General features: G+C 42.7%; 1 protein-coding gene across 1 annotated transcript; it reads right to left on the bottom strand.

Annotated features, from left to right (window-relative positions):
* Positions 1-3,540: 3,540 nt before the first annotated feature.
* On the bottom strand, positions 3,541-26,516 carry KICS2 (KICSTOR subunit 2). The gene is made up of 3 exons (XM_043969136.1): positions 26,247-26,516; positions 21,705-21,993; positions 3,541-4,393 (listed from the first exon to the last, which is right to left on the bottom strand). The coding sequence occupies exons 1-3, from the start codon at positions 26,479-26,481 to the stop codon at positions 3,577-3,579; spliced, it is 1,341 nt and encodes a 446-aa protein (XP_043825071.1). The 5' UTR covers positions 26,482-26,516; the 3' UTR covers positions 3,541-3,576.

Below are 26,516 nucleotides of genomic sequence, written 5' to 3' on the forward strand. Positions count from 1 at the left end.
GTTCAAATCCGACCTCAGACATTTGACACTTACAAGCTGTGTGACCCTGGGCAAGTCACTTAACCCTCATTGTCTTGCAGAAATAAAATAAAAATAACAGTGCCTACATCTAAGAATTGTTATGAGGATAACTGTACAGCACTTAGCATAGTGCCTAGCACACAGTGAGTGCTATTTAAATGTTAGCTATTACTATTATTGCACTGAGATACTTAACATCTCACCCAGGGTCACACAGTGAAGTATTTCAGCGGCAGGACTTGAACCCAGGTCTTTCTGGCGTCAGGACCAGCTCCCCATCAAGAACCAGCGGGACTAAAATGCTCTGGGAAAATGACTATTTTACACTTTTAGTGGAAGAATGAAAGTAGAAGACTTGAATTCCAAATGAACCCATTATTATCTTTCTTGGCCTCTAGCAAGTTACTTTACCTTTCCAGGCTTCAAATAATGGAGACTAGAGAAATCAATAAACAAGCCTTTATTAAACACCTACTATGTGCCAAGCACTGTGCTAGGTGCTGGAGATACAGACAAAAATTACAGTCCCTGCCCTCAAGAAGCTTACAGTCTACCAACATGTACACATATAACATGCAAAGTATACACAAAGTAAGTTTGGGGAGTGGTGAGCAAGCATCCGCAGCTGTTGGAGTTAAGAATGGCTTTATGCAGGGGCAGCTAGGTGGCACAGTGGATAAAGCACCAGCCCTGGATTCAGGAGTACCTGAGTTCAAATCCGGCCTCAGATACTTGACACTTACTAGCCATGTGACCTTGGGCAAGTAATTTAACTCCCATAGCCCCACAAAAAAAAAGAACAACAAAAAAAGAATGGCTTTATGCAGAAGGAGGGGTTTGAGTTGAGTCTTTTAGGGAAAAGGTAGAAGTGAGGCATGCATCCCACTTATGTGATGTGGGAGACACTGAGCGAAGGCAGATAGGAGATGGGCAAGGAATGGCAAGGTCATCTTGGCTGGACCCTAGAGGGCATGGAGAGTCACAAACAATCAAAGATTGGTTGGAGGCAGGTTGTAAAGGGCCTTAAATGCCAGACAAATCGGGATTTGATCCTGAGAGCAATAGGGAGCCACTGGATGTTCTTGAAGATGCCTTCCTGCTCCAAATCCCATGGAAACCAACCAAGTAAATTAACTTCTAAGTGCCTGGCAGCATCCTGCATATAGTAGGTATTTAATAAGAATTTGTTGAATTTGATTTTTGCAAATTATGTCACGTGGTGTCCTTTTTATTTATTTATTTATTTGTTTGTTTGTTTGTTTGTTTGTTTGTTTATTTATTTATTTTTGGAAGCACATGCTGATCATGGCAAGCAGACCACCGGAAGCTTCCTTCCATTTCTCTGAGTCTGAGGTAGTTAACCTTTCCTGTGCCTGAACACCCACCCAACCGGGCTCCATTCTCTAGAAAGGTACATTTCACTTTTCAGCCCGTTCCTATACTTAGCATCTCACTGGGGGGCCCTGTGTGAGACCTGCCTCTAAACAATCAGGAGAGACTCAATTGACCAGACCATTACAGCTCACACACTGACTATCAAGTGGCCGTCAGATGGTAAAGGCTCGATTACCCATTATGGCTTATTTGTATTCTGGATCAATAAGCCTGCTGTAAAGGACTCCATACCCCATTAAGTCTCCCCTGATCCGTCCAGTCCTCATGAACACCTGCTGAAGTCAAGCACATGTTAAGATGTATAACTGAGTCTAAATATAAATGAGCAGAAGAAAAGGCAAAGGCAGTCTTCTTAGTTCAGCCTGTGCTTAAGTATTTTCTGCTTATTCAAGTAGGAAGGGGTTCTGGGAATACACAACTGGCTTTGCAAGTACAAGGTAGTCCCACCTTCCTTCTGACTGTTTGAAAAGTGGGTCACTGAGCTTTACAAATAAAGTCAAAGAAACCAAGGCTGGATGCTATTTATTCCTAAAAATAACTGGGAAGTGATTTTTTAAAAATGAACATCTCAGCAAAAAATAAAAAAGTGATAAATAGAAAGGTTGCGAGCTAAAGAATGGGAAACTCCTGAATAATGGATTGTCCTGATTTTCATCCATCCGTCTGACATTCACTGACTCTGTGACCCTGGGCACTTCACTTAGGGTTTCACTTCACTTAGGCAAGCAAATCTCTGGAGACCATAAATTGGAGAGAAGGTGCCTACCTTCACTGGCAGAAGGAATTTCCTCATCCAGGAGTTCTCTATACCAATGAAATAAAAGGTCCAGTGCCAAGACTATCCTAATTTTAATGTAAACAGAAATTTTAAACCAAAAGGTGCTGGCTTACATGTTCCATGCATTCCCTGTCCCCCCCCCCAAAATTTTTTTTTTAATACTGATAAAGTTTAGGACTAGAGGAAGGCATTCAGATTACAAAGAAAAGATGCTATCTCTTTCAGGTGTTTTTGAATGGAGATGGGGAGTGATAACGCCTTTGCTATAGTGCCTCCCCTTCTATGGGATTCACTGCTAGATGTGTCTTTTTATTAAAGCAGAGAGGGATTAGAGAAGAAATACACACCCCTTCCTCTTCTTTGTAGGTGGGAGATTATGAGGGCAAAATGTTCTGAATATAGACATTATCAGATATTGCCACTGTATTGGTTATTTTTAACTGGGTTTTTATTGTTGTTACAGGGAATTATTCAATTTCAGAAGGGTGAGAGTGGATCTTTCCCTGAAGTGGGAATCTCTCTGGTATACAAAAATGACTGGGGTGTAAAAATAAAAAATTACCAAAATAAAACTTATTTAAATATATATTTAAAAAACCTAGAATATTAGGGACAGCTCAGTGGTACAGTGGATAAAGCACCAGCCCTGGATTCAGGAGGACCTGAGTTCAAATCCAGCCTCAGACATTTGACACTTACTAGTTATGTGAACCTGGGCAAGTCATTTAACCTTCATTGCCCTGCAAAAAACAAAACAAAACAAAACAAAAAACCCTAGAATATTGTGCTCATTATTTGGGCATCACAAAAGATCATTTAACATATCAGAATCCCAAACATACTCCTTTTGCAGACTGCAGATTTCCTGACAGAAATCAGATAGTAGTGAATACTATTAAGGCCATTTCATTTTTTCCATCCTAATTACTTTTTCCATGACAGGAAAAAACAAAACCAAAAAACGAGGACTAGAATAAGATACAGCAGGAATCTCTCTCTCTCTCAATCTCTCTCTCTCTCTCTCACACACACACACACACACACACACACACACGTGTGTGCCCTGCCCCTTTTACCACCTCTTGCCCCACAAAGTCAAGGACCAATAATACTTAATTGACACAAAGCTCAGGAAAATGTAGAAAAAATACTGAGACCACTCTGTCCAACACAGACACACAATACACATGATCATTTACTCTAATCATCTTTGGATGTTTGACTTAAATGACCATAATGACATATAAAATGTGCAATACATGTCGTAACAATTTTTCTTTAATTTAGCTTTTAAATAATCATGAGCGGATGTGACCTGAATCACCAAAAATTACAGTAGTCTTGTTAACCAGCCTTAAGAAACCGCCACTTCAATAAGCCTACTACCCTTTGGATCCAGGTTTCAGGCTTGCAAATACTTTGGGGTTTTTAAGAGCATGTGAGAGTTCATTAAGGAAGGACAGAAAATGGGAATCTTTCTCTGATTTCTTAGACTCAAAAATGACAACAATGGTAAAGTGAGGCTCCGGGCGGGTCAGAAAGTAGGTGCTCTGGACTTTGTCATCATAGAAGTGGACAATTTTCTCCAAGGTATTCAGGTCAGAGGTCCGATCAGTCATGATCATGATAACATTGGGCCAGTGCATGACAGGCCTGTCGCTGGGCAGGGACACCACTGCTGGGTATTGATCCACTCCCTTTGGGGCCTCTCGGTAGGAATGAGGGTGATGGTACCCATGGCCCTGGAAGCTCTCTGACCCCCTGTTGTCAAAGATTAAAGATACATTGGCAGCGTCATACTTCCTGATAAAGCTAGAGATCTTCCCAAAAAGGTCAGGGTTGGCTTTCGCAGTCAGCGCTTTCATTTCCGAAGCTGTCGTTTGGCGGCTCAGGGCTTCATGAAAATAAAAACTGAACTTGGCAAGAAGCATGTTCTTGAGTTTCATCAACCAAAGGAAGAGGTGCGGGGGCTGGACAGCCTTCTGGGACTGCCCTCCAAACAGATGCTTCTTAGTCTCTCGCTGCTTTTCAAAGATCTGGCCCCACGTCTGCAGCTTGGTGTGGGCGCTGTGTAAGTTGACCAAGGATGGGAGGAATTTCCACTCAGAGATCTGAGCCTGGGACTTTAAGAGATGGGTCAGGACATCAACTTCCAGCTGGAAACTGCTCTCTAAGGGGCTGAGAATTGGGTGGTGAAATCTAGAGGGAAGGAAAAAAAAAATTTAATAGAAATTATTTAATAGAAATATTACTCAATGTAGATTTTGCTGCCAAGATAACACATTGCGGGGCAGCTGGGTGGCACAGTGGATAGAGCACCGACTCTGGAGTCAGCAGGACCTGAGTTCAAATCCGGCCTCAGTTACTTGACACTTACTAGCTGTGTGACCCTGGGCAAGTCACTTAACCCCAATTGCCCCACCAAAAAAAAGATAACACATTAGTCAGTTAAATGCTATGAGAGAAAGATAAAGAAGTGGGGAAAATGGAAGAATTCTAAGTCAACTCAACTCAAAGTCATTCTGAATACACCTCAATTTCTTAAGTCAATTTTTGATTAAGAAATAACCACTACCCATATTTTCAGACTTTTTCCACTGAACTTATCAGTTATGTTGATTTTTCCTCTTTTTCTTTTTTTATTGTCTTTAAAATCATTTTATTGTTATATGGGATAGTTCTCTAGGAGGGGAAGGGAGGGATACTTGGGAAAATGACACTTGGGGAAAACAAACAACATTAATAAAAACTTCAACAAATTCACTTCATGGCTATATCAACTTGAGAAATTCTAGAACAGCTCTCATGTGGGGCCAATTCAATAGAGAGACCTTTTTTTTTTTAAATAAAAGTATTCTTAATCTTGATTGCAATGCTTCTTTCTCACTTGATTTTGTTTATTGTTCATTGTCCAAGTCATGTTGCCATGTGAGACAAATGATTTTTTTTCTTCTGGCTGCTTTTATAGACCTAACCAGAAAGACCCTAACTCAGCCCTGGCTCCCAAATGTCTGTCACATTTACACAATATATAAGAAATAATAAAAGCCAGCACTTTAAGGTTTACAAAGCACTTTATATATGTTATCTCATTTGATCCAGATGACAGCCCCATAGGATAACTATCTCCATTTTGCAAGTGACAAAACCAGTGCTAATGGAGGTTAAATGTCTTGCATGGGGTGTCTGAGGCAGTATTTGAAGTCAGATGATTTTGACTCCAAGTCCAATATTCTATCTACTGTGCCACTGAGACGTTAAAAAAAACCAGGTAGACAGGGGCAGCTAGGTGGAGCAGTGGTTATGCACTGGTCTTGGATTCAGGAGGACCTGAGTTCAAATCCAGCCTCAGACACTTGACACTAGTTATGTGACCCTGGGCAAGTCACTTAACCCTCATTGCTCCTCAAAAACCCCAAAACAACAAAAACAAGAAAACAGGCAGACAAAATAGTTAATATATCATTTACTGATCTGTTCCTACTGATAAGGTTCATATATATTCTGAACTTTATAATTAGGAAGCACTATTCCCAAAACAATTCAATGAGGTAAGCAGTGCCCAGGTACTAGCTGCACCTTCTCTGATTCCCCCTTGGTTCACTAGGGGAACTGGAACGCTCCCTGCTCCCCAGTGCTACTTCCAGATTCTCCTCAGGCCGCCATCACTCAATGATCCCTCCTCCTCTGATGTTCATAACTACCATCCAATCAAATCCTGGCAGCAGCATGTCTACAGGCTTTCAGGTCCCTCCCCTTCCTTCATCAATGAGCTCAGTACCTGAATCACAATTTACTAGGGGATTTCAACATACTGACTCTCCCTTAAACATCCCAACTACTCAGTTTCTCAGCTTACTCACTTCCCATGACCTACTTCTACAACCAACACGGGGTCATGCCCTTGATCTTGCCATCACCCACAAAAGTACCAACTGTGTTTCAGAATCCTGAAATTCCCTCCCCATATCTGACCATGATCTATTGGGTTTTCACCTCTCCCTCTCCCTCTCCCTTCTCTTATCTAACCCTACTTTCCTTCTTCACCAGGACCCTTCAATTCTCCCTTAGGCTATTTCCTCTTCACTAGCCATTCTCTTGTCTCTACCTTGCCCTCTTAGTGAACCAACTCAACTCCACATAGTCCTCCTCTCTTAAATCTATAGCTGTCTTCTTGTTGTTTTTTCTATTTTGAGGTTTTGCATCATTGCTCTGATTTTTTCTCTTATAACAGGACTAATGCAGAAATAGGATTAATGTTATTGTGTGTATATATATATGTGTGTGTGTATAGATATATCTATATCTATATCTATATAGATATATAGATATAACCTATATCAGATTACCTGCTGTCTAGGAGAGGGGGGAGGGAGAAAAATCTGAAATTGTAAAGCTTATATAAACAAAAGTTGAGAACTATCTTTACATGTAACAGAAAAAATAAAATACCTTATATGTTAAAAAAAAAAAATCTATAGCTGTCTTATCATCTCACCCAGCCAAGTCTAACCCTTGGATCACTCCCACCACTTGCTGCCTTTGCTCCTACACAAGTGCTGCTAAATGAAGGTGGAGAAGATCACATAACCATTCTGACTGGGTCCACTACAAATCTGTTACACAGCCTCCACTGGGCCCTCACTGCTGCTAAGCAATCCTATTATACCTCCCTTATCAACTCACTCTCCCACTCTCCACATCAGCTCTTCCAAACCTTTTCGTTCCTTCTCAAACCTCTCACTGCTCCCCCTCCCCTAGTCTCTCACCTGAAATGCTTGCCTCATATTTTTCAGAAAAAAAAAATGAAGCCATTTACCATGAGCTCCCTCTTCTCCCTTCTTCCTCATCTCCTATCACTCAGGTGTCTTTTCTCCTTCACCCCAGTCTCCTATGATGAAGTGACCTGACTCCTTACCAAGGCTAATCTAACCCCTCTTCCTGTTCAAACAATCACATTCCATCTCTTCTCCTCCAGAAGACTGATCTCTTGGTCATCTCTACTCCTTCACTTATTTTCAATCTTGCCCTCTCTACTGACTCATTCATCCCCTCCTGCCTACACACCAACCCACGTCTTCCCCATCCTGAAAAAAAAAACCTCATTTGATCCTTCCATCCCCAACATCGTCCTCTATCTATCCTACCCTTTCTAGCTAAACTCCTCAAAAAGGTCATCCATGATAGGTACCTCCACTTTCCACCCTTCCTCTTCTTAAACCCTTACAGTCTGGCTTCTGACCTTAGCATTCCCCCAGATCTGCTCTCTCCAAAGCTATCCACGATCTCTTAATTACCAAATCCAATGACCTTTTCTCTGTCCTCATTCTCCTTGACCTCTCTGCAACTTTTGACATTGTTGATCACCTTCTTCTCCTTGATACTCTATTCTCTCTTGGTTTTTATTTTATTTTCGTGGGGCAATAAGGGTTAAGTGACTTGCCCAGGGTCACACAGCTAGTGTCAAGTGTCTGAGGCCAGATTTGAACTCAGGTGCTCCTGAACCCAGGGTTGGTGCTTTATCCACTGTGCCCCCTAGCTGTCCCCCTCTAGGTTTTTAGGATGCTGCTCTCTCCTGGTTCTCTCTTCCTACCTACCTGACAGTTCCTTCTGTCTCCTTTGCTAGATCCTCCTCCAGATGACATTTTCTAACTGTAGGTGTCCCTCAGGAATCTGTGCTGCGCCCTCTTCTCTTCTCCCTCCATATAACTTCATTCACTTGGTGATCTCATCTGCTCCCATGATGTTAATTACCATCTCTAGGCTGATGATTCTCAAATCTACCTCTCCTGCCCCAATATCTCTGCTGACCTCCAACTGCCTTTCAGACATCTCAAACTAGATATCCACAACTCAGTATGTCCAAAATGGAACTCGTTATCCTTCCTCCTAAACCATCCCCACCACCTGCCCCCTACCTTCCCTATTACTCTAGAGGGCAATGCCACCCTCCCATCCCTCAGGTTCATAATCCAGGAGTCATCCTGGTTTCCTCACTACCTCTCGCCCCCCCCCCATATCCAAGCTTTTGCTATGGCCTGTTGATTTCACCTTGGCGACATCTCTTGAATATGCTCCTTTCTCTCCTCTGACACGGCCACCTCCCTGGTTCTGACCCTCATCACCACACACCTGGATTACTGCCCATTGCCTACTGGTAGGTCTACCTGACTCATCTCTCCCCGCTCCAATCCATCCTTTCTTTAGCCACTAAAATGACTTCCCTAAAGGACAGGTCTGACCATGTCACACACACACACACACACACACACACACTCAACACACTCGGGTGGCTCCCTCTTGCTTCCAGGCCACAATACAAAATGCTGTTTGAGATTCAAGCCGTTCCTAAGCAGTCCCCTCCAACCTCTCCAGTCTTCTCACACTTTACTCCCCAACCCGTGTTCTTCAGTCCAGTGACACTGGCCTCCTGGCGGTGGCATGAACACAACACTCCAGCTCAGCTCTGGGCATCTTCTTTGGCTCTCCTCCATGTCTGAAATGCTCTCCCTCTAACCCTAACCCTAACCCTAACCCTAACCCAACTACTGACCTCCCTGGCAAGTCTTCCTTCAAGTCCTCACTAAAGTCCTACGTTTTACAAGAGGCCTTCCCAAGCCCTCCAAATTCCAGCTCTTTCCTTCTGTCAATGATTTCCTGGTGATCCTGTGCACAGCTCACTCCCAGAGATTTGTTTGCTTGTTGTCTCCCCCCTTAGACTGTAAGCTCCTTGGAGGCAGGGGCCGTCTTCTGCCTTTCTTCTTACCCCCAGGACTGAACACGGTGCCTGGCACACAGCAGACACCTAAATGTGTACTGACTGACAGACTGCCCTAAGTGATTGTTCTACCCACTTTAGAAATACAGAAAGGCTCGGTCAAGTTTTCCCCCAGTCACACAACTAAGGGACACTGCCAACCCTCAAAGCCAGGCCTTCTGACACTAAGTGCAGGGCTTTCCGCCCCATAACGAGCTGTCTGTTTCTAATCTAAGAGCTTTGTAAAGCACTTTGTCTAAGAGCCTGGCTAATCTGACTTCACCCCTTCTCAGGGCTCACCTATCACTCTTTACTGGTGAGAAAAGCCCCCAGACCCAGCCACTGTGTTCAGATGGGGGACACATTGATTCATGAGGCCTCTCTCCTGTTAAATACACAGGAACCACCCTTAGAAGCTGCAATTTCTTTGGCAGGATTTCCTGAAGAGGGGAGTCCTTATGACAAAACAGGTCCATGGAGATTTGGATATTAAATTTTTAAAGGTCTCCCCACCCATATCCAGGGAAAATGAGAAGAAAAAATGTGAAGGATAAATACATGCAGGTTATATGAAGACAGCTTGGTGGCCCAATGGACAGAGCACTGAACTTGGAGTGAGGAAGACTTGAATTCAAATCCAGCCTCAGATACTTATTACCTATGTGACCCTGAATAAGTCACTCAACTGCTCTGTGTCTCAGTTTCCTCATCTGTAAAATGAGAATAAATAATAACACACCTATCTTTCCAAGCTGATGTAAGGATAAAATGAGGTAATATTTATGAAGTGTGTGAGAACCAAGGGGCCCTGCCCCCTGATGAGAAAGTAGACCTTTCAGAGGTTTCTAAGGTAGAATTGGCATCCTGGAAGTTGCCTCTATTCACAGACTGCCTTTAAGTCATGCCAATCAATAGACTTGAATGCAACCAGCCAATTAGTTTGGAGCTGTGTGTGGGGACCGCCCCTCTCCCGGTTCCATAGGGGGCTTCTGGTGGAACTGATGGAAGGAAATTCAGTCTCTTTTAGAAGTGTGAGTGGCTAGGTGAAGGAGCTCGCTCGCGCACGCATTCATTCATTCTCTCTCTCTCTCTCATAGGTCTGAGCTAGGGTTTTTTCCATTCTTTCAGAGATATGTGTGCTCTCTCTCTCTCTCTTTACTAACTTCTTTCCTTTTTTTTTTTTTTTTTTTTTTTTTTTTGGTGAGGCCATTGGGGTTAAGTGATTTGCCCGCAGGGTCACACAGCTAGTAAGTGTTAAGTGTCTGAGGCCGAATATGAACTCAGGTCCTCCTGACTCCAGGGCCGTGCTCTATCCACTGCACCACCTAGCTGCCCCTCTTTACTAACTTCTAATATACTTTAATAAAATGTTTAAAAGCCTAAACTGTTGCTGAATTTGTAAGTAAATCCTAACTAGTTTTCTCCCACAATGGGGGGGAAGGGGGCGAGTAAGGACACACACATTAGATTTTAATCATCACAAGTGCTTTTACTTTTTTTTTTTTTTTGGTGAGGCCATTGGGGTTAAGTGACTTGCCCAGGGTCACACAGCTAGTGTTAAGTGTCTGAGGCCAGATTTGAACTCCTGAATCCAGGGCCAGTGCTCTATCTACTGCACCACCTAGCTGCCCCATTTTTTACTTTTTTTTTATCACAAGTGCTTTTAAACTTAAAAGAGCTATATAAATGCTAGCTATTATTATTATTATAACATTTTTTTTTAAATCACATGGATCTAGCATTTTTCCTCTGGGGAACTCAAAGTCCTTTACTTGTAATATATTGTACCACACTGTGGGGTGGAAAAGAATCTGACTGTGAGTGTTAAGTGAATGGGTATGATGTCAGGGCTTGAAGGCTATTAGGTAGTGGGTATGCAACATGGGCCTTGCCAAGCACTAAATCTCTGGTCCTATATTATCCCATGAATCAGTCATTTTCCAAGCTTTATGTGCAGAACTCCATTAAGAGAGAGCTCACTTCCTCCTGTGACATTGCATCACAGATTTCAAGCTGTAGAGAGCCCCAAGAGTCACCTAGTCCAACCCCCTTGTTGAGGCATACACAGGTAAAGTGACTTCTCCAGGGTCACACAGACAATAAGAGCAGAATTGGCCTCCCCCGGGCTTTGGGCTCCAAATTCGGCCTTCCCACCACCTCCAGTTCTACTTTCAGGCAGTTCCAATGGTTACAAAGCTTCTCCTTAGCTTGGGCTACAATCTGTGTCTTTGCAGCTTTCACCCTCTGGCCCTAGGTCTGCTCTTTCCAGAGAAAAGACAAAGCCCAATCATTCTTCTCCATAGGACCACAGGATGGCAGGCTTGGTGCTGACGGGGACCTGACAACAATTCAAATATCTCAAGGTTGCTCTCCAACCTCCCCTCTCCCTGTGCCCAAGTGTTCTCTTCTCTAGGCACAACACGGCCAACTCCTTTAACCTCCTGAGGCCTAGCATGCTGTCTTCCACAACCTGGTCAGTGTGTTCCAAAATGGGCGCCCCCCAAACTGTTCACAGTACTTAAGACATGGTCTGTGAGAAGGATCCAGTGAGAGGTCTAATTAGTGGTACAGTAAGACTGTCCCCCTCCCTTGCTTTGGGACCCAAACTTTCATTAAGATACCCTAAAGTGATACTATCAAAGACCAAGAAGGAAGCCTCCATCACGGTGGGGTGAAGCTTCTGTGGAAGACAGATGTGAGGCCTTGAAACAGAATCAATTGTTCAGACAATCAGAATTCATTAAGGGCCTCCCATTGCTAGGATCTGGGTTGGGTGCTGGGGATACAAAAATAGAAATGAAGCAGTGCCTGCTTCCAAGGAGCTTAGGTTCTATCGGAACTGCAGAGATGAGAAGGTACCGAGGCACTACAACCCGCACCTCTGGAGGGTGTACTCACATCAGTGAGGACACATATTCACTGAATCATAATCTACTCACCCTGAGCTTGCCATGGGCTAGAATTCCTAGGTCTTTTTCAAATGAACTGCTTCCTAGACAGACCTACCTCAACATGTCCTGGTACCGCTGATTTTTCTGAAGCTACATGCAGGATTTTCCATTTATCCTCATCACATTTCCCCTTGCTCACTTCTAACCTGTCAAAATGTTTTGGGAGCCCAGTCCTGTCAGCCAGTGTCTCAGCTATTCCTGTCGACTTTGCATCACTGAAAAATATGAGCAGCAGCTGGCCTCTGTCAAGTCAATGATAAAATGCTAGCCACAACAGGACCAAGGACAGGGCCCTAAGAACAATATTGATCTTGAACTTCTATTAAGGACAGAGCTACTAAGATCCAAATAAAAGCATTTTTGTTTAACGGAGTAATCTACTACCAAAATTAACTGATAAACATGTATTAAATGCCTACTATGTGCCAGGTGCTGTGCAGATCACTGGGGATAAGAAAAGAGGTAAAAGGGGGCAGCTAGGTGGCGCAGTGAATAAAGCACCGGCCCTGGATTCAGGAGGACCTGAGTTCAAATATGTCTTCAGACACTTGACACTTACTAGCTGTGTGACCCTGGCCAAGTCACTTAACCCTCATTGCCCTGCAGAAAGAAAGAAAAAAAAAAGAGGTAAAAGACAGTTCCAGCCCTCAAGAAACACAATCTCATGGGGAAACAACATGCAAAAAAATATATACAAAGCAAGTATTATACAGGATAAATAGGAAATAATTAACAGAAGGAAGGCACTAGAATTAAGGAGTTGGGAAAGGCTTCTTGTAGAAGGAATCCATTTAGGTCAGTAGTTAGAGTGGAAGAGGGCGAGTATTTCAGGCCTAGGGGACAGTCAGAAAATACCTGGAGCTAAGAGATGGAGTGACCTGTTCATGGCTTGTGTCACTAGATGGAAGAGTATGCGTTAGGGAGTATGGTACAAAACTGGAAAGATGGGAGGGGGCTGGGTTATGAATAGCTTTGAATGCCAAACAAACATCTTGTAATTGCTCCTGGAGGCAAGAGGGAGCCACTGGATTTTACTGAGTGGGGGGGGGGGGGTGCGGAGAGTGACATGGTCAGACCTGTCTTTAAGGAAATCACTTCTATAATGGCTGAATGGAGAATGGATTGGAGTGGGGAAAGATGTGAGGCAGGCAGAGCCACCAGCAGCCTACTTCAATGGTCCAGATGTGAGATGATGAGAGCCTGTATAAGGGAGGTGGCAGTGTCAGAGAGGGTAAAGTCAACAGGCCTTGGTCAAAGGTGGGATGGGGGTGGGGGTGGTAGAGAGATAATTAGGAATCCTGGATGACTCTTAGGCTGTAAGCCTGGGAATGGGAGGATGGCACTGCCCTCTACAGTAATAGGGAAGGGGATGGGGAGGGTTTAGGGGGAAAGACAATGAGTTCCATATAGAGAGTTTCACTTATCTACTTGATATTCAGTTTGAGATATTAGAAAGGCACTTAGAGATGGAAGATGGGAGGTCAGCAGAGAGACTGGCAGGAAAGGCAGATCTGAGAAGCATCCACATAGAGATGCTAATTAAATCCATGAGAGCTGATGAGATCACCAAATGAAGCAGCACAGAGGGAGAAGAAAAGAGGTCCCAAGGCAGAATCCTGAGGGACATTTTCCCTCTGACTTCTGATATGGCAGCCACGAAAGCCAAAGTGATCTTTGGCTGCATTAAGAGAGACACGGCCCCCATAAATAAGGAGGTAATGGTCCTACCCAACTCTGCCCTGGTCAGACCACAGCTGAAGTCTTATTGCTGTTATCATCACATATCTCCAAAACGGCTTTAGCCACAACAGCCTTTGGGAAAGATTCACAGAACCTATACATGGTTAAAATGGGGAGAAGGGGGTAGTTGGAGAAAGAAATTTTGAAACACTATGTTAATTTTATACTGAAATATTTTTGCATACAGGAGGCATTTGATACCCACATTTCATATTTCATATTTTAGATGGTAAAATTTTTTGCTAACTTCAAAATGTTCCACACAGGATTCTATAGGGCCTTGTCTGGTAGCCCCAGAATTTTTGAATTTGAAGGAATGTATACAAACCAAACCACAAAAAACCAAAATTTGTTTTAAAATTCCTTTTACAACCTACTCAACAGGGCAACTGAAAGACCTTCAGTACAAAGAAGCTAACTCCAACCCAATCCATTCCACTCCTGATCAGAAGCTACAAAGAGGCAAACTGAGGCTTCCAACCACTGCTCCTGGTGTACAGCATCACAGCCAGAGCTAGTAGGGACATCAGAGTCCAAACCCTCATTTTACAAATGAGGAAACTGATTGTGACTAATCCAAGGTCACAGAGGCACTATCAGGGACAGGATTTGAACCAGGCTCATTTGACTCCAAAGCCAGTGTGGTTAGCCAAGAACAACAAATGAAAAATCCTGGAAGAAAGGCACATCTTCCCTAACCCATGTCCCCTCCAAGCGAAATATCACTAATTTCTTCAACATATGCTCATATGGCATGAACTAGAGGGTGTTTCACATCCTGGTTTATTTGCTCAAGATACTGTCCAGTTAATCAATGTCCTTCCTAAAGCATGGCACTCAAAATGGAGCACATTACTACAAGCTGGGTCTGATGAGGAAAGTGCCCAGAGGGATAGCCACCACCGCCTAATCCCTAGATGCTATCTATCCCTCTCAAAGCAGCCAAAGATCACATTTAACTTTTGTGGCTACAATATCGTGCTCTGAATCTACTAAGTGGGCTGTCCACAAAAACTCCCAAACATGGTTCAGATAAATTGCTATATAGGAATGAGGTAGCACAGTGGATGCATGTCTGGGCCTGGAGTCAGAAAGAATTGAGTTCAAATCTGGCCTCAGGCATTTACTAGCTGTGTGACCCTTGACTTCTGCAAGTCCCTCGATTTTTGTCTGCCTCAGTTTCCTCAACTCTAAAATAGAGCTAATAATAGCACCTCCCTCCCAGGGTTGTTGTGAGGACCAAATCCCGTACTTTATGGATCCTTTGTTAGACACCAGTTACAACTGGTGGGGAACCTAGGAACATGGCCAAATAGTTAGCTGTTGAAATTGCTTAGAGTAATTAAAATTAAATTAAAAATTAAAAGACATTCTGCCACAAATAACTGTCATTAGCTTTCCTGTTTCCCTTTTGCTCATTTACAATGGTGTCCTTAAAAGACTACGAATTCACCGTACAAACTTTGAGAAAGAATTTCGGATTAGCTATTCCCCAGACACCCAGAATGCATTTAAATGTTCAACATTTATTAGAGGTGAGTGACAAAGTTATATTTCATCCTTAAGAGCAGCTAAAAAATTCATGTTAATGTAGGCCTGCCTAGGCTCAGGATTCACAGTACACTGCATCATTTCCCCACTTCCATGCTGCTCGGTGGCTGGGAGCTCTTCATGTTTCACTCCAGAGCAGGATTTGTTAAATTGTTGTAATGCAAAAATTCACATTTTAGCCATGGCAGAGATCTTGAAAGGGTCTAAAAGCAGAATAAATTGACAGCTTTGTGATGAGAAGATCTACTCTAATTATTGTAAGGGCTCAAAACCATCTCTAAGAAGCAAAAGAGGGTTCTTACAACATTCTAATGATCAGTGGTCTGTGAAACCTTCTGCTTCCTGAACATCTGCACAGTTCTGAGTTCTTTGAGAAATGCCCAGCCCCTCACCTTTAATCAGCTGTATCAGCAGCAAGGCCTTCTGGGAAGCTGAAGCCAAGGGCATCCCCAGTGCTCTTCTTCTAGCACCAGACTGGGAGCCAGAGGACCTGGGATCTCTTCTCTGCTACCCACTCCCTGGATGACCCTGAGCAAATCAGTGAATCACTTTGGCCCTGTTTCTCTTCTGTAAATTAAGAGGCCAAATTAGAAGACCTCTACGGTCAGCTCTAAATCTATGAAGCCATCTAAAAACACAATATTTTCATCTGTAAATACCATAAAAAGAACATTAGATTAGAGTCAAGAAGTCTAGGTTCCCATTCAAGTTCTGCTATTCACTCACTGTAAGATTTTAACAAACCCTGAGCATTTCCTCATCAGTAATAGGAATTGGACTAAATCAGGGGTGGGGGCCTTTTTTGTGTCCTAGATCCCTTTGTCAGGCAGTTGAAGCCCATGGACTTCTCAGAATTATGTTTTTCAATCATTAAAGGAAATGCTAAATTTCAGTTAAAAAATTAGAGAAAAATAAAGATGCCATTTTTTGACCACCCAAGTCCACGAACTTCCTGAAATCTAGACATGGATCCCTAGGATATGAACCCTTAGCGTAGACATCCTGTTAATAGTTAATTATCATTTATATGTTTGCCGCATGCTTTACAAATATTATTTCATTTGATCCTCTCAACAACCCTGAGAGGGAGGTGTGAATAATATCTTTATTTTATGAATAATGAAACTGAGGCAGAGGTTAAGTGACCTGCCCAGGGTCACAAAGCTAGTGTCTGGGGCTGGATTCGAAGTCGGGTCTTCCAGAGCTCCGCCACCTAGTTACCTTCTGATTCTAAAATCTTATGATATAAAACAATGATCACGAGTGATAAGACTGAACATGTTCTCCATATGCATATCAGATGCCGCAAGTGCATTGTCTAAAACCATTAAGCTACCATAGTACTGATGGGCTTGTGAATTTTTTTTTTTTAGTCAGCATTAACCTTGCTGAACCACATATGACAAACTTACAAATTGTTTCATTATAGTCTTGCCTTCAGTGAAAATTCTGGTGATTGAAAGGGCTCCAACAGAGAAGCTTTGTCCTCTGAAATGCAAACGGTGAAATGCAAATCACGTGAAGTACTGTTATTTCAAATGATACTATTTATATTCCAGATATACACTTAGGTTAAAAAAATTAAAACCATTGAATAAAACCTCCCATACCACAGAAAACAGCAGTTGCCCAAAGTGTGTTCTAAAAGCAGATTGTTTGGGTTATAATAAATATCTTATCCATATTTTTATTCTTCTTTCATGAGATTAAATATTAATGTTCATGAAGAGGCACACAGCAAGCTTAAGGAGGATGCAACATAAACAACCAAGAAATATGAAAAACAGGAATAAAGGATGTTCCTAAGGAACTGTTTGATAGGAAGAGACACAGATCAGTCATAATATGGCAAGAGGGAAGGATGACAGGTAACCACCCAAAGGACTCCACTGGTGCCTGTGATGTGCAAAGAAAGCAAGGCAGACCTTCTCCACAGTGCATGCATACATCCCCTGTGCAGGACTATGGGAGAACAAGGACAAGAGTCACATGGGATGGCCAGGCAAGCATGAGGGGTAATCTGAATCAATGGAAGGACCTTCCGAGCTATAAAATCCCAGATCCAATTAAGTATCTTCCAAGATTAATTTTTTTTTCGGGGCAATGAGGGTTAAGTGACTTGCCCAGAGTCACACAGCTAGTAAGTGTCAAGTGGCTGAGGTCGGATTTTGAACTCAGGTCCTCCTGAATCCAAGGCCAGTGCTTTTATCCACTGCACCACCTAGCTGCCCCCAAGATTATTATTTTTTAAACTTGGCACAGAACAGAAAAATTATCAGATAACATTTTATGCTCGATTGTATACAGCAGAGCCAGGTTAATATATTCAAAGCTAACTACCACTGGGTTGGGATAAACCTCTATTACTACCACTTGGAAAAAAAAAAACTAACTCCCACCATCTCCCCCTGTTGCATTAGGACTGTATCTTATGAAAAAACAGACATGCTTCCCTAGCAAGGGCTGAATTAGAATAACTCTGCTTCCTATGTATTTCACTGTAGCTACTTTAGACCTTTAACACGCTGAACTCCTGTCCTTTCATTTGGAAGGCAACTCCACAAATGATGCTGACTATTTTCAAGAATGCCTAGTAATCCAATTCATTTTATCTTCCAGAATTTAAAAAAAGAAAGAAAAGAAGGGAAGGAAAAATACCTTCAAAAGTATTCCACTCTGAACCCAATTAGCATTCTCAAGAAAAACAAAAATAATTTTTTAAAATCTGCTTCCACTTTATCTTGGTGAGCAGGCTGGGTCTTTGTAACAACTCACAGTAGACAGGCTTCTAAAATGAACGCCAGGGTTTAGGTTTTATGTATTCATCAAGTTTGTTCCATTTCTGAATACAAAAACATCCTTTTAGCTGCAAGAGTACACTAGCCGTAGAATTTTTTATGATGCCATTTTATGATCTGAGTGTAGTTTATTCACCCAGCAGGAACTGACCCATAATGTTGGAAATTGAGTGCATTAGTTCTTCTGAAACAATATGAGACCAAAGGGTAAATTACTCCTTCAGAATGCTGAGACTTCCAAAAAAGAAAAAAGAGTGAATAGTTTTCTGATGCCCAGCACCACATCAAAAAAACAGCCCTGGCTGCCAGAGGCCAGGAGCCGAGCAAAAGAAGGGCAGTATTCATTGGAATTCTTCTTCCTAAGGAAACTCAATACAGTGCATGGAGCTCTGAACTTTCAGAATCGAAAAAACAGGGAATTGATCCCAAAGTCTCTAATGGAAGGGATTTTCACTTTAAGGTATACCATATACTAGATAAAGACACTCTAGGGAAGTGGGATACGGTGCCTTTGTGTTATTGAACATTTCAGGGATAACAAGGGTAGGGTCTGGATGGATGATTTTATTAGTACGGGAACTACCAGGAGAGGAGATTCCCCGCACCCGAGAGTTTTACCAGGAGATTAAGGGACTTGCCCAGAGGTGTCAGAAGCAGGGCTTGAAGGTGGGTCTTCCTGGCTTCCCCTACACCACGCTGCCCTACTGAAATACAACCTGAACGTTAAATACCCATTGAAAGAAGGAAAGAGGAGAATCAAGCCTTGGCAGCTGAGTACAAAACCAAGGTATTTCCAGGAAGAGGTGAAATGTTGATAGCTGACAAAAGCTAGAATCAAGTAGGGAACAGCTGAACAAATGATGGTGTGTGAATGGAATGGCATATAGTGGCTCGAGAGGCAATGTCGACCATAACACACTCAGAGACTTGAATGGCTGGATGAACCCAAAGATCCTGAGAGAAGACTCTACATAATAAGAGAATCCAGGCAAACAAGCCAGCATGGAAGCCAGGGTTGGAAGAAGTGTGAGCATCCAGCCTGGTTGTAGAGAACAGTCAGATGCACATCCCTCCTTCTGACACAGACACAGGAAGGCTGCCCACGTGGTGCTGCCAGGGACAGCTGCTGGTTGGCTTCCCTGCACTGTTACTCTTTGTTGGGATATATTCTTCCATCAGAGACAAGGGGATACCCAGAAATGATGACAATCATCATCAATAAAACTTACAAATAAAAAAGTCCTAGAGGGCAGCTAGGTGGCACAGTGGATAAAGCACCGGCCCTGGATTCAGGAGGACCTGAGTTCAAATCCAGCCTCAGACACTTGACACTTACTAGCTGTGTGACTCTGGGCAAGTCACTTAACCCTCATTGCCCTGCCAAAAAAAAAAAAATAGATACTTGCTGATTGACTGGTGGTGGTTAGACTTTATGGGTACCCAGCATATCACAGAGAGCTGACTACCATCTTAAACCCCAAATGAATGGAAATTTTAAATTCAATTGATTAGGATGTTGTTTTTCCTCCAGGTTATTTATTATATTCATTTTGGGAAAAGTAATACATGCCCTGGAACAACCCTGGCAAAATCAGAGTAATGTTATAGCAGAGGACACAATTCCATATAAAAAATCAACTATCGTGCAATCAAGAAGGACCAAGGCATAGTGGACAGAGAGTCAGGAAGAGCTTGAGTCCTGTGATACCCATTAACTGCGGCCACCAGCGAGTCCCTTAAACTGGAGAACACAAGGCAACTCTCTTAAGACTCAGCTACAGATGATGCCCCAGTTGGCATCCAAACAGGAAGGTTCTGCATCAGGAGCTCCCTATGTGGAGGAGATCAGAATTCCAACCCCCCTCCTGCCACCCCCACACTCAGAAGGAAAACTGAAAAGCTAGTGTGATAGTCAGCACCCAGAGAGGCAGCGTGTCTTAGTGGATAGAGAACCAGACTGGAATCAGGAAAACTTGGTTTTTTAGTCTCACTTTTGACACAACCTGGTTGTGTGACCCTGGGAAAGTAATTTAAGCTCCAAATTATAAACAACTCTATGGAAGAAATGCTCCTAATCTCTAATAAGAGAAATGAAAATTAAAACAACTCTAAGGTTCCATCTCACATGCATCAGATGAGCAAAGATTAACAAAAAAGTTGTTGGAGGTGTTGTGACAAGACATATAAACTAATGCATTATCAGTAGAGCTGTGAAATGAATGCTTTCTCTACCAGAGAAACCAATTTGAACCATACCTCAAAACTCACTAAACTAAGCTTACTTGTTCACCCAGAGATACCACTCCTAGGCATGTACCCCAAAGAGATCACAGGTGTAGGGAAAGGAACCATATGTACAAAAATATTTATAGAAAAACTCTTTGTTGAAGCAAAAAATTGGGGGGAAAGGGAGTACCCATCAATTGGGGATTGGCCGAATAAATTATAGTGTAAAATGTAATGGAATATTATTGAGCCATATAAAATGAAGAAGTGGATTCTGAGAAGTCAGAGAAGAATTGAATGAAATTATGTCAAATGAACTGCGCAGAACCAGAGGAATTTATATGATGACTACAATATTGTAAAAGAAAACCGCTATGAGAGAAATGAGAATTCTGTTCAATAAAATGATCAACCACAATCCCAGAAGACCGATAATGACTAATGCTTACTACCTCTTTGTAGAGAGGTAACAGAACAGAGGTGCAAAATGAGGAACGTTTTCACAGATAGCCAATGTGTGGGTGTTTTGCTTGACTATACTTCTTTGTTACAAGGGAAGGGACTATTTTGGGGAGGAAGGAGAGGTAGTATAGAGTATAGCTTAATGATAGTGATACCCCCAAAAAGGGAAGAAAAGAGTGCCAATAAACATTTTTTTAAAATACCCAGAAGAGAACAGTATGAATTCTAGAAGGGTATACAGACAAGCAATGTTAAAATTACTATGTTGAATTGTACATGCATGTATACATTTATATGTATAAACACATATATGTACATGCGCACACACACATATATGTATAAATTTTTTCTTTAAACCCTAAGATTATGAAGAAGTGATTTATGATGTCATATGTAATACTCTTTTTCCATTCTTTATATAAGGAAATGTTCATGTTTATCAAGTTCATGACTTAACTTCTCATTGTTCCAGGTAAAAGTTCACTTGCCTGCCTCTGGGGCCCAGAAGGGATGATAGAGACATTTATATATATATATATACATATATACACAAATACACATATATGTATTTTGGCAGGTAGGTGGCACAATTGATAGAGTCCTGGGCCTAGAGTGGGGAAGATCTGAGTTTAAATACTGCCTCAGATACTTATTAGCTGTGTGACCCTCAGCAAATCACTCAACCTCTTTCTGCCTCAGTTTCCTCATCAGTAAAAATTGGGATAATAATAGCACCCACCTCCCAGTGTTATTGTGAGGATCAGATAAGATAATATACGTAAAGCATTTAGCATAGTGCTTTATACTACATAGCACCCATACAGAGAAGATGCCATGTAAATATTAGTGATTATTATTCTATACATATGTACACATATATACACATACATGTACGCACACAATTCTTTTTCTATGATCCCGTCGTAAGCATAAAAGAGCGGCAGGGGAAGCATGGGTGGGGGCTCTCAGCAGCCCACTGGACCCCACAGACACCTGAGTTTTGTCACAATGGTACAAACACTGACCTGGAGCTGTATTTCTTTAGGATGGCCTCCAAAAGACCGACCAGCTCTTCAGAGTTGATGAACTTCTGAGTGCTGAGGGTGTACATCTTCTCATAGAAGTCAGCAATTTCCACTCGAGCCTGAACAAAGAAACAGAGCTGCTCGGACAAATGAGACAGGAGCTCTTCTAAGTGAGGAACAGGCCCCCCTGCAGCACCACGGCCAGTCACTACCACCTTCTTCAGCTCATTGTGCAGAGAGGTGTAAATGGTCCGGATGGAATCCTTCCTGCTGAAAAAGGACTGCCCACCTGTTAGGGGAAATGACAGGGGCACGATACTCATGAGAAAGGGCAACTAGAGGGCAGGAAAGACCACTTTCCAAAATATAAAAACCCCTCACCTCGAGGTCTTACTGTGTAGGTTCTCCTGCAGTGGTCAAGCAATCCTATAATCAGAATTTGAATATATTCTGATTTATAATTTCACTAAATAACAGATTAAATGAACACTCATTACCTTGTTCCTGAGACCAAAAAAAAAATGTAGTCTTTCTACCCCTACCTTTAAGTTTCAGATCTGATTCAATCAATGGCTTTATCTCTGATCTAGAAGCTACTATGTCCCTCCTGGAAGTTTTTTTTTTCCCCCTTTTTTTTTCCTCCTGGAAGTTTTAAATGAAACAAAATATACAAGTCAGAACATGTCTGCTAAATCTGACCTTCCCACAATCCCCACCCCATTTAAACCATAACTTTCCCATATATCTTAATATGGAGTATCTATAGAGACCATCCAGGAACTTCCTAAGAACCCTGTCTACACAATCCCAGGAGAAGAAAAGCTTCTAATACTTGACAAGGGATTAAATACTAACAAGAATCATAATTTAAATTATTGATAGCAAAGGCCAAGCAGGAATTCAACCATGACTGTACTAAGGGGCTCCAAGGGGAACCTGCAAAGTCTAAAAGCAAATGTGGAGAGGGATGAAGAGGGAAGACAACATTTTATCAGCTCCTTAGCAATCAGTGGCCTCTGCATAGTTAATGAATTTAGAAGCTTGCTTCATGGATACCTTCCTTTGCAATCCTACACTTTACCAAATGATCAAAAACAGCAGAGCCTCAAAAGAAGGACCAATAAGCATAAGTCTCATGCTAGCTGAAGCCTCAGGGAAGGGCTGTGATAATTAAAAGACTCCTACTGATTGATTACCTTGGAGGTCTGTCTTACCAGTGGTCAAATATCTACACCATACAAAAGACATCTATCTCATTTAAAAACCTATGAAAAGGGGGGCAGCTAGATGGCACAGTGGATAAAGCACTGGCCCTGGATTCAGGAGGACCTGAGTTCGAAAATGGCCTCAGACACTTGACACTTACTAGCTGTGTGACTATGGGCAAGTCACTTAATTCTCATTGCCCGGCAAAAAAACAACAACAAAAAACCCAACCAACCCAAAAACCAAACAACAACAACAAAAAGCCTATGAAAAGGGGGCAGCTAGGTGGCACAGTGGATAAAGCACCAGGCCTGGATTCAGGAGGACTTGAGTTCAAATCCAGCCTCAGACACTTGACACTTATTAGCTGTGTGACCCTGGGCAAGTCACTTAACCCTGACTGCCCTGCCAAAAATTTTTTTAAAAAACAAACCTATGAAAAAAGTGAAGTTGTTCGTTGAAATGACCTATTTAGGTAGCTAGTCCCAAACCAGTGAATGAAGGAATGCTTTCACAATATTTCCTAATTCTTGTCCACTTTTGTTTCAGATAATATTTATACTCCTTTTTCATGTTGCCCCAAAATTATTTCACTCAAAAAGTTTTCCCTAAATTCCCCCTAGACCTTTCATTTCATCACAGAAGTTCTTGATGTGGAAACTCTCTCGCCTAGTACAGCTGGCCATCTCACCAGTAACCTAAAGTCTTAGTGGGGTACCTAGGGATCTGAGAGGTTCAATAACATGCTCAGTTACAAAGCCAACGTGTGCTAGAGATAGTACTTGAACCCAGGTCAGCCCATTATACAGTACACCATATGACTTCTGAATCTTGCCAACTAGCAAGGAAATCAAGAGTAAAGGCAAACTCTGATAATGAATGACCTATACATATAAACATAAATTCTAGTCCCTGATTCTGCCTACCCGACTGTCCCTTGTGAACAAACCTAGGGGTTTAGAAAATCTGTGAAGGGAGAACAGTATTGGCAAATCAAGACAAAGCATGGAGGTGGGAAAGGGAAGGTTGTATATGAGTCGGGCCTGAACTTCAAGCCTTACTATTTCCCATAACAGTGAGAATAATATAAAATAAGTCTAGAAACATAGGGTGGAGACAGATTGTGAAGAGTATTTAATGCCAAACGTAGCTTTTTTAGACAGGGAGGGACTAGTTCAGACCTGGGTTTTAGGAATAACAATTTAGCAGCTGCCTGGAGGATAAATTGGAGAGGGAAGAGAATGAGAGGCAGGAAGACCGCCAATTCAAAGCCTATTGTAATAGTCCAGGTGAGAGATGATGAGGACCTAAATGCTGAGGATGTAAAATGGACAAGACTTGGCATCGGACTGAATATGAGATATAAAGGAGATCGAGGAGGCAAGGATAGCTCTGAGGCTTTGCACCTGAGTGACTAACAAATGATGGAATCCTCAGTAGAAACAGCGAAGCCAGTAGGACAGGTTCAAAGTGGTAAATTGTGTCAAAAAGCAGCAAAGATGTCAAGAAGGATGAGCACTGAGAAAAGTCCATCGGACTTAGTGAACAAGATATCTTTGGCGATTTGGGACAGAACTGTTTCAAATAATTGGGGCAGAAGCCAAGCAACAAGGGACTGAGACATGAGAGGTGAGAAAAGTGTGAGCAAGGACTAGACAGCATTTTCCCCCTAGGAGTTTTGCTGTGAAAGAGAGAAAATATAGAGGCTGACTGGAGTGGGGGGTAGGGGAGTAGAGAGATAGGGGGAGAGAGACAGTGAGTGAGTGGGGAGGGTAAACCCTGAAGATTTCTTTTTAAAGGTTGGGAGAGATCTTATAGACAACAGAGATACGAACAGCTTGAAATTTAGGTATGGAGTGGGTAGAGAGAAAGGGCAAATACCTAGGAAAGAAAGGAGGTGGAGGAGGGGGTCAGGGAGGGAAAAGATTAAAGGCACAGGTAGAAAAGATTAAAGGCACAGGTAGAGGGTTTCCCTTTGGCAAAGACAAGGACAACTTCTTTGTAACTTGTGATGTTTTTGCCAAAGGGAGATTATATGATGTAATTATGTGAACGGAACCCAATTTATACTTGGACTCTGGAGGGGGGGGGGGAGTTGTTTATTCATTTGTGATGATAACTATATCCCTACTTCCCTTATAGAAAACTGCAAACATAAGAAATAACTTTATACTCTGAGCTCCCACAAAACAGCTGTCTGATATGTAATATGCTTGAAATTTAAAGGGGGAAGAAAGTGAAAAACATAAATCATAAATTATTGATCAGCAGTGCCAATGATTCCATATCTGATTTATCAACTTTTCTTGTATCTGAATCCCTGCTCCAGGATTCATGTTAAAATTTCAGAAGGACACTAAAGGCTCTATTAACAAGATAAGATAAAAGATAGTAGGGGGAAAAATTTTAAACTGGGCCATTAACTAGACCATCATTATTTACTCAAGAGCCTAGCATTATGTCCTTCATAGTCACCAGATTGACTGTGTACTTATTAGACTGAAAAAAAAAGGCCAGTGACTCAAATTCTAGGGGAGAAAAATCAAGGATTGGAATTTAACATGTATAAGGTAATAATTATTACTTATCTTTGATGAGGAATAAGATAAGCAAGGAGAAGGAAAGGAATACAAAAGAAGGCAGTAAAGGATGAAGGGGGCATCTGGAGCCATTTAGGGCCAGGGTGCAGGAGTACAAAGAGGAAGAGACACCACCCACCCACCCCAGGGTCCTGCCACCCACAGATGGAAGCCACACTAGTCGTGATAGCCAACTGGGACTATGAGATTTTTTTTTTCTTTTCTCAGTTCCCATTTCTGAGCTCTTTCTCTTTTGAGACAAAAAAATTAATTTTTTTTTTTAAAGTAGCAGATGAAAAATTCTATCAGGTCCAGTTTCAGGACAGCAACCTTTATTACTTGACTGGACACAGGTATTAGCAACAGCGGTCACAGCACCCAGTTTGGAGAGATGATTACTTCCCAGAGACCAATCAATGCAACATGGGGGGGGAACCCCCGCAATGGGCCGCTGTCATCCCCTGCGAAGCCGAGGGAGCTGGGGAGGGAGGCGGGGAGGAGCTGGCTTTGGTTTTTAAGGGAGGTTTTTAAGCGGATGGCCGGGAAAGCAAGGGAAGGCAGCTTCTGCAGCGCACATCAGGGGCCACTCATGACAGGTCACGAGTGGAGGGTGAGAAGGGGCCCCGCGGCTCAGGGCTCCCCCGGGGAGGGGAGGCCTCGGGCAGAAGCAGGGTTCCTCAGGAAGGGCGGCCGGCCCGGGGTCAAGGTCAAGGGCATGGGGGAGGGGCATGTGGGGCGGGGCTGGAGGGAGCGGTACCTAGTTTCTGCCCCAGGTAGGTAAGGCTGTGATAGGCCTTCTCGGCAGCGGCCAGGTGGGCCAGGGCGGCCAGCAGCGCCAGCCAGCTGCCCCCCGCGCTCTTGTTGGCCTCCCGCTCCTTCTCCACATTGTCCTTGGCTTTGTCGTACGAGAAGATGCCCAGGTGCGAGAAGAAAGTCTCCAGCACCGCCTGTTCCACCGGGACCGGGGCGGCCAGCGGGATGGACTCCCCCATGCGAACTAGTCCCCCTCCGCCCGCTGAGGCTCCGC

Source organism: Dromiciops gliroides, chromosome 5 (assembly GCF_019393635.1).
Source record: "Dromiciops gliroides isolate mDroGli1 chromosome 5, mDroGli1.pri, whole genome shotgun sequence".
Lineage (NCBI taxonomy): Eukaryota > Metazoa > Chordata > Mammalia > Microbiotheria > Microbiotheriidae > Dromiciops > Dromiciops gliroides.